The sequence below is a fragment of the Arvicanthis niloticus genome, chromosome 10 (genome assembly GCF_011762505.2).
Source record: "Arvicanthis niloticus isolate mArvNil1 chromosome 10, mArvNil1.pat.X, whole genome shotgun sequence".
NCBI classification, from domain to species: Eukaryota; Metazoa; Chordata; class Mammalia; order Rodentia; family Muridae; genus Arvicanthis; species Arvicanthis niloticus.
The window spans coordinates 19,327,865-19,342,557 of NC_047667.1; the positions used below are offsets into that span (position 1 = coordinate 19,327,865).

General features: G+C 38.4%; 1 protein-coding gene across 1 annotated transcript in view; it reads left to right on the forward strand.

Moving 5' to 3' along the window:
* The window catches only part of Thsd7b (thrombospondin type 1 domain containing 7B), an 839,715-nt gene extending 825,558 nt beyond the window's left edge, over positions 1-14,157 (forward strand). Inside the window, exons 27-28 of the mRNA XM_076941097.1 lie at positions 3,675-3,762; positions 12,976-14,157. Of these exons, the coding sequence (XP_076797212.1) occupies positions 3,675-3,762; positions 12,976-13,057 (170 nt within the window). The 3' untranslated portion in view covers positions 13,058-14,157. The remainder of the gene's footprint in view (positions 1-3,674; positions 3,763-12,975) is intronic.
* Positions 14,158-14,693: the final 536 nt, after the last annotated feature.

Genomic DNA, 14,693 nt, shown 5'->3' on the forward strand with positions numbered 1-14,693 from the left:
CTAGTTCTCACACTTGTGTGATAAGTGCTGTGGTCACAGAATAATCTCCCCCAAACACGTTTTGGCCAGATCAGTTTAATGGCAAGAGAGCATAATCTGAAGCCACCCCTCAGAGAACCCGGAGGCTGTCATAATATATTTAGCTGCCACATGCTTCAGTCTGAAATGTCTCTCTTGAGAATCCATCCTGCACATACATACACATAAGAGTGTGAATGGCTCCTGTTACAAATGATGAGTGCTTATTTTTAAAAAGTGTGGAAGCGTCTGAGATTCCCATAAATGAAATATTGTGAAAACATGAACATGGTTGAAATGTGGGATGTGTCTCATGGATACATTGAAACAAGGTAAATCTGCTTCTGTAAACTAGGACTATCAGCAATCCATCCACACTGGGTAATAAAAACCAGAGAGTTGGCAACCGAATAATACTCATCATACAGGTTTTATTTCTAAAGCTGTATGCATTCATGTGCTTGTGTGCGTATGTTCATGGGTGCATTCAGATGTCTACCCATGTACATCAAAACTGAAAAGATCCACAGACATTGGAGTGGAGAATAGCTTCCATGAGAGAAGTGAAGAGTTACAGAAAAACATTTTCGCCCTACATTTTTTAATAGTTTGAACTTTTAGTCTCATTATATTGCTACAAATGTGCATTTATATATTAAATTAATTATTAAATTCACCCTAAAATAACCTTCTGTCCCACCATATTCATCTACAGTGAAATAAAAGCACTAGGCCATCTTGGATTCTGATCTTTGAGGTTCTGATTGTCAACAACAACAGAAAAAAAAAAACTCAGAAATGGAGAATTTTTATCACCAGTGTTTCAGAACAATCATTCTCAACCTTTTAAAAGATGTTTATAAACACAGAAATATATAATTTCACTGAACCTCTTTCTCAAATGAGTCTCTAGTTGAGACTTGAAAAAATGTAGTGAATTGCAGTGTGATTTAACTGTGGTGTTACTTTAAACAAAAACATTTTACAGTACATTCTGGTGGTTGTCCATCCCATAAGACTTTAATGTAACATGCTGCAGTGTGCACTATGGACCCAGTGTGTGGTGAATCTGAATCCCAGAGTATTTCTTTCACAAAGAAATGCCATTCCTTTGGGATGCTAACAATTGCCTTTGTCAGCCCATTTACAAATCTACTTAGCCACATGCTCACACTAAGTGGAGGGAAAATTAAATTGCCAGAAACAATTTCTGTCATATATATATATATATATATATATATATATATATATATATATATGAAAATCCTAGTTCATCTAAAATATATTTTACATAGAAAAGAAGTCACAGATAGACCATAATATTTACTTGACTACTAAGTTTCATTTAACTGCAGTAGGTATGAAATCTAAAATGTTTCCTTCTACACACATGGTCATAAATTTATAGCACTATAAAGAGAGAGATAGACAGATAGAAGATTTAGATGATAGAGATATAGAAGATAGAGATATGAATAAATACAGATTAGATACAGATATAGATACACAAATAGATATATCTCCCACAGAACCCAGCTAGTACTGCCTATGTCCCCACATGGTTGTAGAGACATCCACTGTAGTGTAGTCAACCTACCAAGTTGACCTATAGCCTTTAAAAAAAAAAAACTAACTCTCCCTTCCCAGCATTCCCTGTTACTAGCACCTCAGGTATGGTGGGGCTCTGTGCCCCTCCCCATCCCCACTGGAATGTTGATTGGCTTGTTCTTTTTTTTTTTTGGACACTTTATTTATTTACATTTCAAATGTTATCCCCCTTTCCAATTTTCCCTCTGCAAACCTCCTATCCCATCCCTCATCCTCCTACTTCTATGAGGGTATTCCCCCACCCACCACCCACCAACCCACTCCCTGCTCACCACCCTGGAATTCCCCTACACTGGGGCATCAAGCCTTCACAGGACCAAGGGCCTCTTCTCCCATTGATTCCAGATAAGGCCATCCTCTGCTACATATGCAGCTAGAGCCATAAGTCTCTCCATGTGTACCCTTTGATTGGTGGTTTAGTCTCTGGGAGCTCTAAGGGGTTTGGTTGGTTGGTTGATATTGTTGTTCTTCTTATGGGGTTGAAAACCCCTTCAGTTCCTTCAGTCCTTTCCCTAACTCCTCCATTGAGGTCCCCGTGCTCAGTCCAATGATTGGCTTTGAGCATCCACATCTGGGAATACAGGGACAAAGTGTGGAGCAGAGACTGAAGAAAAGACCATCCAGAGACTTCCCCACCTGGGGATCCATCCCATATACAGACACCAAACCCAGACATTATGGTGGATGCCAAGAAGTGCTTGCTGACAGGAGCCTGATATAGCTGTCTCTGGAGAGGCTCTGGCAGAACCTGATAAATACAGATAGGTTTCTCTTGATCAGCTGTTGTGCAGACAGCCACAGCTGCTGTGAGTTCCTTGAGTTAATAAAGGCAGAAGTCCTGTCCTGTCCTGTCCTGTCCTGTCCTGTCCTGTCCTGTCCTGTCCAGAAAACACTGTTCCACCAAAGTCCTTTCTGACATGGAGCTGGTCCCAATTTTCTGCCCCCTCCTTCATGATGTTTCTTGGACTTTGGGGGAAGGGTGTGATACAGATAACCCACTTGATTATTTGAATTCATCAGAAAGAGCTACTGAAGTGTGGATTCTAGTCCTCCTCCTTCCATTCAGGTTAAAGGAACAATCAGAGAAGTGTGGTTATCTTCGTAACTGCAGGGTTTTAGCCCTTGGCCTTTGTGTTAGAAGAAACTTTGGTGATGTTTTTATATGGCATGTATGACTTTCAGTATCTTCAAACAAGTTCAAAACTCCTCCAGTCAATTCGATCAATTACTGATGTCTAATGTCACATTGGGAGTAGGAGCTTGGGTTCTATATTTCAGTTTTTATTTTTACCTTATTTTCCTCTCTCTTTGCACTCATTATTCTTTTATATTTAACAGCAATCGCCAATGTATAGCTTACAACTATGGACATTTGTGAATTCAGGTGAAAAAGAAATTATTTAGCTAGAAAATGTATTTACTGCAATGCAGTTATGACCTTATAGGTTTCATATGTTTGTTCATTTCTTGAGACAAAGATGACCTCAAACTTGTAGTAACCCTTTTGAGCACTGAGATTACAGGCCTATCCCACCACACTTAGCTAACAATCTAATGTTTGTAATGGCTAAAAATTAGAGTGATATAAACTGTTCATATCTGGAAAGTCCACACCAACTGGTATAATGTCATATAATTTATTTTGTTTTTTTAATTAATTATTATTTGAGGCTTTAGAACAATTACCATTTTAGCTTGCTCCTTCCAAACTGTCACATATAGTGCTCCTTGCTCTTTTTCAGATTTGTGGCCTAAATTTTCTATTACTTGTTGTTTCAATTATCTCTAGTAAATAATCCATAATCTCATGGTGCTCAGGAGAGAGTGTTGTCAATATCAGATGCCTTGGGGGAGCTCACAGATCATCCCACAACATGGCTAACTTCTCACTGAGGAATCGCTACTTAGTTATCCATTTCAGGTCTAGAATTAGTCATTGGTTCTGGGCTATCAAACATTAGGTTACTGAGTGTATGTGTGCTTTCTCTCCTAACTGTTGCAGACCACCATGTGCTAGCTAATGCTGTTGTGTTATTTGTCTTCAACAGATGGCCGAGTCAAAATTTGGGTTTATGGTGTTTCCGGTGGCAGTTTTCTTATCATGATCTTCCTAGTATTTACTTCCTATCTTGTTTGGTAAGTACCAAAGAACAAAAATTATATACACCCTGTTTTTGTGTGGGTTAAAATGAAACCGTATTTTTAAACCATTGATGAAAATGAAAGGAACCTTTGCAATATTGTTACCACTTGATAGCACATTCTTATTTGGGTTTTGGTTAATAGAAGATAAAAAAAAGTCACAGCACAGATGGTCAAGGCAGAGAACTGGAACTGAGACCTCAGGAGGAGGAAACCACTGAGCTACGGCTACAGCATATTAAATGCAAGTATTAAATGCAAGTGTTAAGGTCAGTTCTAGGTTGATGGACTAGCAATACAACATATGCAAATAGTCAAGGAACAAGCAAGACAATAAACACAAATAGTCAAAGAGCAAGCAAGGCAATATTTGCATCTATTGTACTACTAGTCCATCAACCTAGAACTGACCTTAATACTTGCATTTAATTAAAAGGGGGGAGGAGGGATGGGATAGAGGTTCTAAGGAGGGGAAATGGGGAAAAGAGATGACATGTGAAATGTAAATAAATAAAATATCCGATTAAAAAGAAGAAAAGAAAAAAGAAGACGATATAAAAAGACAAACTGTGTCTTGGCAATTGTGCACTCAGCATTTGGTTTGGAATGTAGGTTTACCATTGTGCACATAAGACATCTCCTAGACACTGATGCTGACTTCCACACCCAAGAACCAGAAATTAGTTACTTTTGGGAGTGGCCAGGACTTCTCTACACACATTAATTCCCCATGTAATTCTGATCCACTGCCAATCTGAGAACATGACTTTAGATAATCCTAGATATAAAGTTATTCCTAGTTATTATCAGTTCTTAATCTGGCCTGTTTTGAAAAGTTAGGGTAAATTAACCAGCTGGTTCCTTCTTGTTAGTGCATTTTTAATAACAAAGTTAATATTTAAAACACCCACATCTAATTAGCTGTCAATTCCAGAACCCCCACTTTGCAAGTGACTACTAGTTCTACTGCCTACTCTCTGGAAATTCTAATTAGTTTATTGCTATTGCACAGAATATATTTTAGTTGATGAGAAGTTCTTGAGACTACATACACATAAATAAATTTGAATACTTTAAAGTATGTGAAGAATATGATATTAGCTTCCAAAGCAACATTTTCAAGAATATTTTTTTTTGGTTTTTTTGAGAAGAATATTTTTTATGAGATCAAAGTGTTGTTGGTTTTTTTCCCTCCTAACTGAGATATTCATATTACTCATTTGTCTCATAGAATGTTTGAGAATTTTTATCCAAGTTTTAATCTTGACTCAAATCTGTATATTTATCTTCAAATTCTGTTTCCAAGGCTACACAGACTTTTAAATCTTTGCTTTTGGCCAGTTAAAATTGGTGAAGAAAACCAGATGACTCTTATCCCTCTTGCTACCTGTAGTGATCAAGATTGAATTCTTAGAAATAATATTTCTACCCAGCTAGTATTTCCAGAGTGATGTAATAAAAAGTGCTGTCTCCAGCAGTCACCAACCCTGTAATCAAATGATTGGACCACTTTAAGTGTTTCGGTTGGTAAGTTTGGCAAGTACTTCACACATCTTGTCACAATGAACACGTGTGAGTTTGAACGCTTTCAGGAGCTTCAGTGTCTTCTGAGGTACCCACCACCAGAAAAGGTTAGAAAGTGGGCAATTCTGAAAGTCATAGCAGGCCAGGCAGTGGTGGCGCACGCCTTTAATCCCAGCACTTGGGAGGCAGAGGCAGGTGGATTTCTGAGTTCGAGGCCAGACTGGTCTACAGAGTGAGTTCCAGGACAGCCAGGACTACACAGAGAAACCCTGTCTCGAAAAAACAAAAAAAAAAAAAAAAAAAAAAAAAAAAAAAAATAAAAAAAAAAGGTCTGAAAGTCATAGCAGGTAATCAAGGTATATAGAACAATGTTCTTCAAGTTTCGGACAGCAAGGTTCCAGATCATTGGTTGACTTGACAGCAATATAAAAACAAGTAACTTCTTCCATACTAAGAGCCTCATCCCCAATGCAGATTCTGTTGTCCCAAGAATACTCTTATATTCAAGAAATTAAAAACTAGCATGTAGTTTTTAGTATATCTAGATGTAAAAATATTCATGTAGATTCATTAATATTTCCTTCATTATTTTTCTCCCTTCCCAGCAGCTTACACATTTTAAAACTGTGTAAACACATTTTAAACTCTCCCAGCAGCAAATATTTAATAAGACTGTATATAACTCCAGGTTCTGGGATGCTGAATTCTGGTACTAGGATTATTTTTTAACCAATCCCCTGTTCTGTCACTGTCTCTGTTTCTGTCTCTTTGTCTCTTTGTCTCTGTCTCTCTCTCTCTCTCTCCCCACTTCTACCCGTGTGTGTGTGTGTGTGTGTGTGTGTGTGTGTGTGTGTGTGTGTGTGTGTGTATCCGTGTCTCTGCATCCCTTTTGCTCCTCCCTTTCTCCCTCCCAGGCTCTAGTAGACCAGGATGATCTAAACTCAAGTTACTTTTCCAGACTTAGGCTCCCAAACACAGGGACTAGGAGTGTATGACCAGGCTTGTTCAGAAGATCCAATTACAAGATAATACTAGAATGTCTCCCTTATATTTCAGTGGCCAACTTACATTGAATAGAAGACCCACATTTGGGTTTACACACCATTTCTCCTTCATTCTATGGCCATATTAGTCTTCCTAAAACATATCTCCAATGATCATCACCTCACCTCTCTTCTTTAAACCATTAGTAATGTCACATTTTACTGATGAGCCAGGTCGTGTTTTATTGTCTAGCTGAATACCTAGAGTCTTTCATGACCTGGATCCAAACAACTCTCAATTTCGTCTTCTGCTATTCCCTGGTCCCTGGGCTAGCTAACTTGTACTATACAGACCCTAATCGTTTATCTTTATTGTCTCATAGGGCTAAGTGTCTTTGAAAATTTGGCCAGCTTAAATATTTTTTTTCAGATAGATTAAATAAGAAAAAAATTTACTCAAGTATTTAATCAACTTGCTTTATCATATACCCAATTACAAAGTCTGTGTCATATATTAATACTTAGCTTAGAGTATTGGCTTCTTTCATCTCACAGTAGTAACAGTTTTATGCAGCATTCATGTGTACTTTCCCACCTACCACTTGGTGATCTCATCAGCTTCTCTATTGGCAATCAAGTCTACTCTTCCCTCTACTGTATTCATTTAAACAAACATGGTTGAGTACAGCATCTCTGTGGATCTGTGCTGCTGTTACAGAGGTTTTATCCCAAAAGCCACCTCTGTCTATTCACATTTCTGTGCTTGTCCTATGTGGTTATTTATAATCTCTTTTCTATATAACAAAAGTATTTCTCACAGTTTCATCCTCATGGCCCCTTCATCAATAATGAAGTTTGGACCAGCTAATGGCATTTAACCCACTCTTCCAGTAAAATTCAAGTTCCAAGCTATTTTCTTTTCTAAGAGCCTGGGATGATTTGTCTGTGTCTCCTGCCCTGTGGTGTTTGCTTCATGCTGACTGTGTAGGTGCTGGCATAGTTATCTTTCAACATTCTATCAAACCCTAAAACCTTAGAGACAGGACTATGTTGACTATGTTTTATAGATTCTTTTACACCACAAATTTGAATCATTATCAATTGAGCACCTAGAAAAGTGAATGAATGAATAAATAATTTGATTAATAGAAAGAAGTTTTGTTTTAAGAATTTGGGGTTTGTGGGAACATAAAAGTCAAATATTTTTATATTAGCCATAGAAATATTGCATGGAAACTGTTTTCCTTAACCCCCATGATTGTTTCACAGCATCACTTTTATCCTTCCTGTTTTAAGGAATGGTTAACTGAAATACTGTTTCTGTACCTGGCTTGTAGAATCAACTCTGGGTTTGGCTAATCCCCAAATCCAGGCTGCTCCTACATGTTCTCTCCCCTAAGAAACCCTGTAGGTTTCTCATGTTCAATGAGATGTCCTAGATTTCCACCTTAGACATCCTACATTTGTACAGGTGAGCAAGCCACAGCCCTGGAAAGGCATATTCTTCACTGTCTCAAAGGAGCTGCCTACAGAAACCCTAACAGAGGTTTTCATGGCATCTCCTTCTATCAAATGGCTTACAGGAGCTTGAAAGGTGATAGTTTGGCAATATTATACTTTCTACCAAAATAAAAAGTTTATGGTAGGAAATATTTTGCCATATGCCAGAATTTAGACTTTATATGTTAACTGAAAGCAATCTATAGTAAAACTTGGGAGGACTTCTGAGAAAAGCAGAAAAAAAAAAACAGCTTTTATAAGTAACCCTTTCCATGATGACCTTCTAAGCATCTGCCATCGGTGTTGGGGATTTTGAAAGTTTCCCCTTCTCAGGTTATTCTGGGAATGAACACCAGATTTGTTCAAGTTGCTCACCAGGTGAGCTCATGGTTAACCTGGACATAGTGCCTGAAAGTCGCTCTGTGTATCTATGCCTATTCTGGCATCACATTTGGTAACAGATTCTTTATCCATAGTGGGGAAGGCTATCCTGGCTTCCAGAGGCTTGTCTCTCAAAGATAGCTTTCAGATTTAAAATGTTCCCTGCTTTCATCAAATGATGCAACTTTAGCTAGCTTAGGGGTATTCCTTGTGGGTTGCATTCCAAGACACTTGGAAATGTCAGCAGCTTGCTTGTCGGTCTGTTTTCTTGGATAAATGCATTCTTACTCTTTGTTTTTTGTTTGTTTGTTTTTTGTTGTTTTTCTTCATTTATTAGATATTTTATTTACACTTCAGATGCCATCCCCTTTCCCCATTCCCCCCTTAGAAACCCCTATCCGATGCCCCCTTTTCCTTTTTCATTTATACATTTTTTAAAAAAATGTTAATCATAGGCTTTATAAGTTTGGTATTGTTCAATCAGAGGTGTAACCCACTACCCAACCTAGATATAACAACTATCTTTGACTGGTGGAGATACATGAACATCTGCCTCCCTGTCTCCCCCCTCTTTCTCTCTTTCATCACCTAGCTTCTCCTCTCCTTCTTCTTCTCCTCTTCTTACTCCTTTTCTTCCTCTCAGTACTCCTCCCACCTTAGCTCCTCCTGTACATCACCCTTCCTGTTAAAATGAAACTTTTCTCTCAAAATACAATTAGAGCATAATTATGCCAATTTGTACCAGTGAGGTACAAGATAGTCCTACTACCCAGTCCATCCTTTTGTTGACTAACCAGAACCTCTGTCGTCTATCCTAACTAAAACATTTAGTTCTGAACCTGGCTTTAGGATGAATGTCAGCTGCCAACCATCCACTCAAATCTTTTCTCTCAAGGTAAATAGCTATAAGTTTTCAACCCCCTCAGAAATCCAGAATGACTGAGTTAACTATGATTGTGGGAAGCACAAAGCATAGCTTCTAAAACTTAGCCAATTTATAGAGACCTCTGAACACCTGGACACTCGCTCTACTTTAAAATGTTGGAGCATCTGTTCTTCTGCCTTCTGGCCCAGGATCATCTGACAGACCTTAGTGCTGTAGAATTATTAAGGGCTGATTACTCTGTCTAGGCAGATATAATCAGTCGACTATTCTGCAAGTGTGTCCTTTTCTGGACAGTAATTTGTCTGTAGAAGGAAAGAGGCAGTTCTTGCCTAGTGGCTGTCTCACCACAACTGGAGTAACTCCAAGGATGCTCATTTTCTTCTTAGAATTCAATATAGGAAGCTGTCAGGAGCAGACAGGTCTCTAATGAAAATGAACATTAATACAGAAATGTTTGTTATGTCAATTCTAAGGATTTCTGATGTTTTTAAAACCAACTATCCATGTAAGGTAATCTGGACTGTTGCCTGTTAACTCCACTCAGCTATTTCTAAATAAAACATAGAGAACACCCTTATAATAAACTCTAAGCCATGAATTTGCTATAGTCCCTTAACTTACAGGCTGACCATCTCAGATCAGTTAAAAAAAAGTTAAAGAAGGACTGGGTCTAAGCTTTGTATTCCTAAATGTGTTATACTGGTACAATGCCTATGAGAGTAGCAATATTCATCTCACTCTTATATCACTAAGAAGCTCATGCCAATGAAAACCTTAAAATTTGTAATCAAAGTAAATTGGTGCCATTTAAGAATTTATATCTTCATCTTGATACTAATTATACAGATTTCTACTAATAGGTATGGCTATGCAATTAACCCCTTACTCTTTGTTAAAACGCAGATATCCTTGAAACAGGTCACTGGAAAGCATGTCTTTAATGATTCCTTCCAGCCAGGACAGCAGCATAGTCTCATGCTTCTTGTAACTTTGTAAGCTGTCCTGGCAGTCTAGAGTACTCTGTCAGGCTCAACAGGAGAGAAACGTGTGAGGGGCTGGATGCTGGTTGGGCACTGGTGCTGGGAGTTGTGGCCTCTTAGTAGACTTTTATGGTTCCTTGTTTTGCTTGAGGGAGAAGGGTGATCATGCTTTTCCTAAAATCGGAGTTTAGGGGGAAAAAAGAATAAACAATTATCTTAAAGAGGGCATGTTCCAATAGAGCAGAAGAAAAGGGAGCCAAGAACTCCAGAAACAATCCTTTTAATTGATGGGTTTTCACAAGAAGGCCACATGCACCCTTCCTTTTAGGAGACTTTTTAACTGGCCTAGGAGTATTGTCAAACCACAGCTGCCCAGGGATCTGTGTGCTGGAATTCCGAGATTGGCATTAGAGAGACATTTTATTTGTTTTAAATACTCCAAAGGTTCTCAGATCTTATGTATTCATAGTTGAGATCTATTAGGCTTATGGTGTTCATGGATTACCCAGTCTGGAATGAGTGACAAAGAATAAACTTCTAATCTCAGTGACTGTACACCATCATGGCCCACTGAAGTCTCTAGTCCTCCACTGTCTCAGAGGTGAACACTGTGCTCATAAATCTACATATGGAAGCAGACATAAAAACCCTCTGTGCACATTTTGAGTAGAATTGTCCAGGCCCCACTCATAGAGTCTAGCCAAGTTTACATGTCTCCCAGGCAATGATTTTATCTCCTCATACAAATCTAGTCATTGCTGTTTCTTGTCCTCACTCCCTGGGGCCCCAGATCTCATTTTTTTTCACCTAAGAGCATGTAGCACATGCAAAATAAGGGCAGACTGCCAAAACCTTTAGTAGGCTCTACAATTCTTGGTCCTCTACTTATCTCCTGTTCTTTTACACATAGTGGAGACAGGGGGACATCTTTATCATTTTCAGAAGAAACGTGTCACCTCCAGGTTAAAAGCATCATTGGTCAGCATTCCAAGAACCTTGTTTTAAGCCAGGTTCATCATCTGTGATAGAAGCTCCACCCAGCTACAAATAAAGCCTCTGGGATATACTTATGATTCAAAAGGATGAGGTTAAATTGTATGCTAGTCAAGTAATTATGAAATGCAATACAGCTCTGAGAACTGGAGAGGGCCTCCAAGGCAGAATATCTGAAACTTGAGCTCTCTCTGCAGAAGATTCTAAATCAAGCTGCTACTTCCCCTCAGCTTCTCTGCCTGGAAGCTATTTGCCTGCAGCCTGGATCTAGCACTCCGCAGATCCTCAGTGGGAGCCCGCTGCATGCCAGATGCTGGGTGAGAGCCCCTAAGATGTATGGTTCCATTCAGTAGAGTTTCAGAAATCATTTTTTATCTCTTTAGTTCATATGGCTTGCTTCTGATATCAATCAGAAAAAAATAATTGTTCTCCTTAAATTACAACATAGGCATCTTAAATTAGGAAATCCTTCCTATAACTGATTCTGTCCAACTTTTCATATTCAAATACATTCAGATAATGGAAAAATCACCACTTTAACCATCGGATGAAAGAAGCTAGATACAAAGGCCACAGCTGGTAGACTCCATTTGTATGAGATATCTATATCATCAAGAGATGCATGTAGGCAAAAGGTTGATTAGCAGTTGCCAGGAAACACAGAAGGGGAAGCAGGGGATGAAGATGCTCCCGTGACAGATCTGGTGACAGCAGATGACACAGTAGTAAATCCTACTACTGCTGTTTATTAACTAAAATTGTTTTTATTTTGATTTAAATTTGGTCTGGATATAAAATCCAATTCACTTTTTCCAGGCAAAGAAGAATGTCACTTCTTACAAGTACCTCCCTCTCCAAGTAGTTCCGGGACTTATTGAAAGAATAAATATCACATCCTCAGCACAGGCTTGGCTCTCAGTCTATACTGAATAGCAATGAATAATAGATGCTAGTATACACTATATGCCATAGCAATCTGGGAAAGAGAGAGAGAGAAAGAGAGAGAAGAGAGAGGAAGAAGAGAGAGAGAGAGAGAGAGAGAGAGAGAGAGAGAGAGAGAGAGAGAGAAAGAGAGAGATCCATGAATGATGAGGACAGAATAGAAGAGAGCTAGCCCCTGAAGATATGACAAAGGCCAGGCTCTAAGGTGAAAAGAGTCTACGTAGAAAAGAAAAGTAGATGACAAATTTTCAGTTATAAGTAAGAAAAAGAATGAAAGCACATGGTAGATCTCCACATGATTTGGCATTCGAGGTTCTTTATGTATAGAAAAAGTATCCTCCCTCTACATAACAAAGTTTCCATTAACAGGTAAGGCGGGGTGAGGATGATTTTTCCTACAACTGGTAAACTCGTTCTGCTAGGTTACAGTGGGTTGACAGCCAAATAAATAACAGTTTTCAGGCCAGAGCAAGGCACAGGAGTCTGGCAGCTCCAGCTGCTTAAAATGGTAAACATCTGGGATGCGGAGGTCACAGTAGCTTAGGAATTAGTGAACAGCAGATGTTCACCTTCCTGTGTGTAACAAGAACAAATATAGAAAATGGCTCTTCTCTTCAATACACTAAACCATTTTTAAGATTTTTGAAAAGGTGGTGGCTTAATATTTTAAAAGAGTTAAATTGAGGAATACAGGCATACACCAAAAAAACTGCACTTTCTAATCATGTTGACTACATATACCCCTATACTATGGGCCCAGTGAAGCTGGAGTCAACTTAGCTTTGGAAAGCATGAGCTATGAGTTTCATACAATAGTAAACCTTCCCACAGTGCACTTCTCCAACTTTATCTCCATAGATAAGAGTTGCATGGCTAATTCAAAAGAAAAAGCACATATTTACTAATAACTGAGTCATTTCTAATTTTTCCACTTGAATTCCAAGTCTTTATTATTGTCTTTGGCAGCTGAAGCAAAGCTCTATTACCTTTATCTGAAATTTCCTTTTTCCCTTCGCAGCAAGAAGCCAAAACCACATCAAAGCACACCTCGCCATCAGAAGCCACTGACCTTGGCCTACGATGGAGACTTGGACATGTAACTTGAAAAAGGAATCCAAATGTAGACATCAACTGCTGCCTTAAATGCTTTCTCTTTTGTAGCTCTCAGACTTCTCAGTTCTTTGAGGAATCTCCCGATGTGATACCTTGGGCAGAATACAAATACTGCAAAAGTAATAGTGCCCCAACTTCATTTGGACATGGAGTCAAGGATTAATGGGTCTGCCATTTTGTTTTCAAGTTGTTTGTGGGTGTGTTTTGCTTTTTTGGTTTTCCCAAGAGGCCTGAAAACCCTTCTCTTCCTGTTTGAAAATGAGAGGAAGAGAACCTGAAGGATTTCGCACAGACTTGAGTAAGCTCGATCCTCAGCTGCATATTGACAATCCATGGGAAAGTCCAATGGAGGCATTAACTGTGAAAGGCGAGTCTGACACTGTATTGTTACGCACTATATTAGTGCAGAGTCCTTATTCCCATACTTCAACATGAGTTTTCTAGAGTTTACATTGGTTTGAAAACTTGCAAATTGGATTGCCTATTTTCATGAACACAGAGAGAATGGGTTACCATTTCAGAAGTTCTCTGAGTTTTTACCTTTAAATAATGTATTTTATTTTGTAGCCAGGGGATGATGGCACTTTGTGGGCTGCATCTGTTGAGACAGAAGAGTGTGCATTACAACTGGACTAGAGTAAAATGGGTAGTTTCTGGATGAAATGTGTACTGGGTGTTAGCAAGGAAGTTAGGTGAATGTACTGGAGAATGAGGTAGACTATTTGATAACTAAAACTGTATTTTAACAAAAACTTAGCTGTGTAGATATAACATTGACCACACACAGTTGTAATTCAGTTTAATGTTGACCAAAATATGCTTTTGTAATTTCAATTTTCTTATCTGAATATTTATAAATTATTTTGAATTTAATTATCTTACCTCATTTAATATACATTGAACACCAATCCTGTTTGTAGCGAGTCTTGTTTTTATAAGGTTTCAATAATATCTAAAACAACACATTAAAAAGCTGAGACCATTTTATGAACTAATCCTTTGTAATCCCGGATGTTGGAAGTAAGAAGGTGCCATTGTGTGCTATGGATTTGTCTTTATAACAAATAAAGTGCTCAAGAGACTGTAACACTGGCTGGTTTATATTTATTCATTCTAAAGCCCTGTGCTTTGACAAAAACAATTTAATACTCATTTCCCCGTGCCACCATTTTAAAGATTGACAGATGAAATCACTGATAGAGAAAAAGAAACCCCAGTTTCTCAATATTATCAACTGTACCAATATATAGGCATCAATCACAGAGACTGAGAAACATGGAAGGAAGATTTATAGCCAGGATGGTATCAGACCAACAAACTACTGTTACCCTGGAAGCATCGATATGTAAATGACCCAAGAGAACTAAGAAACTGGTAAAGACAGAAAGATGTGAAGGAACAAAACAGGTGTTGTAATTCACATGGTGACATTGTTAACTGTCCAACAGTTAGGCAAGCCTTTTATAATTGCACTTCACCAATGCTGCCAAGTTTTTCCAGAAACAGGAAGTGAAAGAGATTATCTTACTACCAACACTCTCAGAGCTGGCCTTTCATTGTTTGGTTTCTCTGATATATCAGCCATGCTAGAAGCAATTCAAAAGAGCCTAACATGGAGACTAG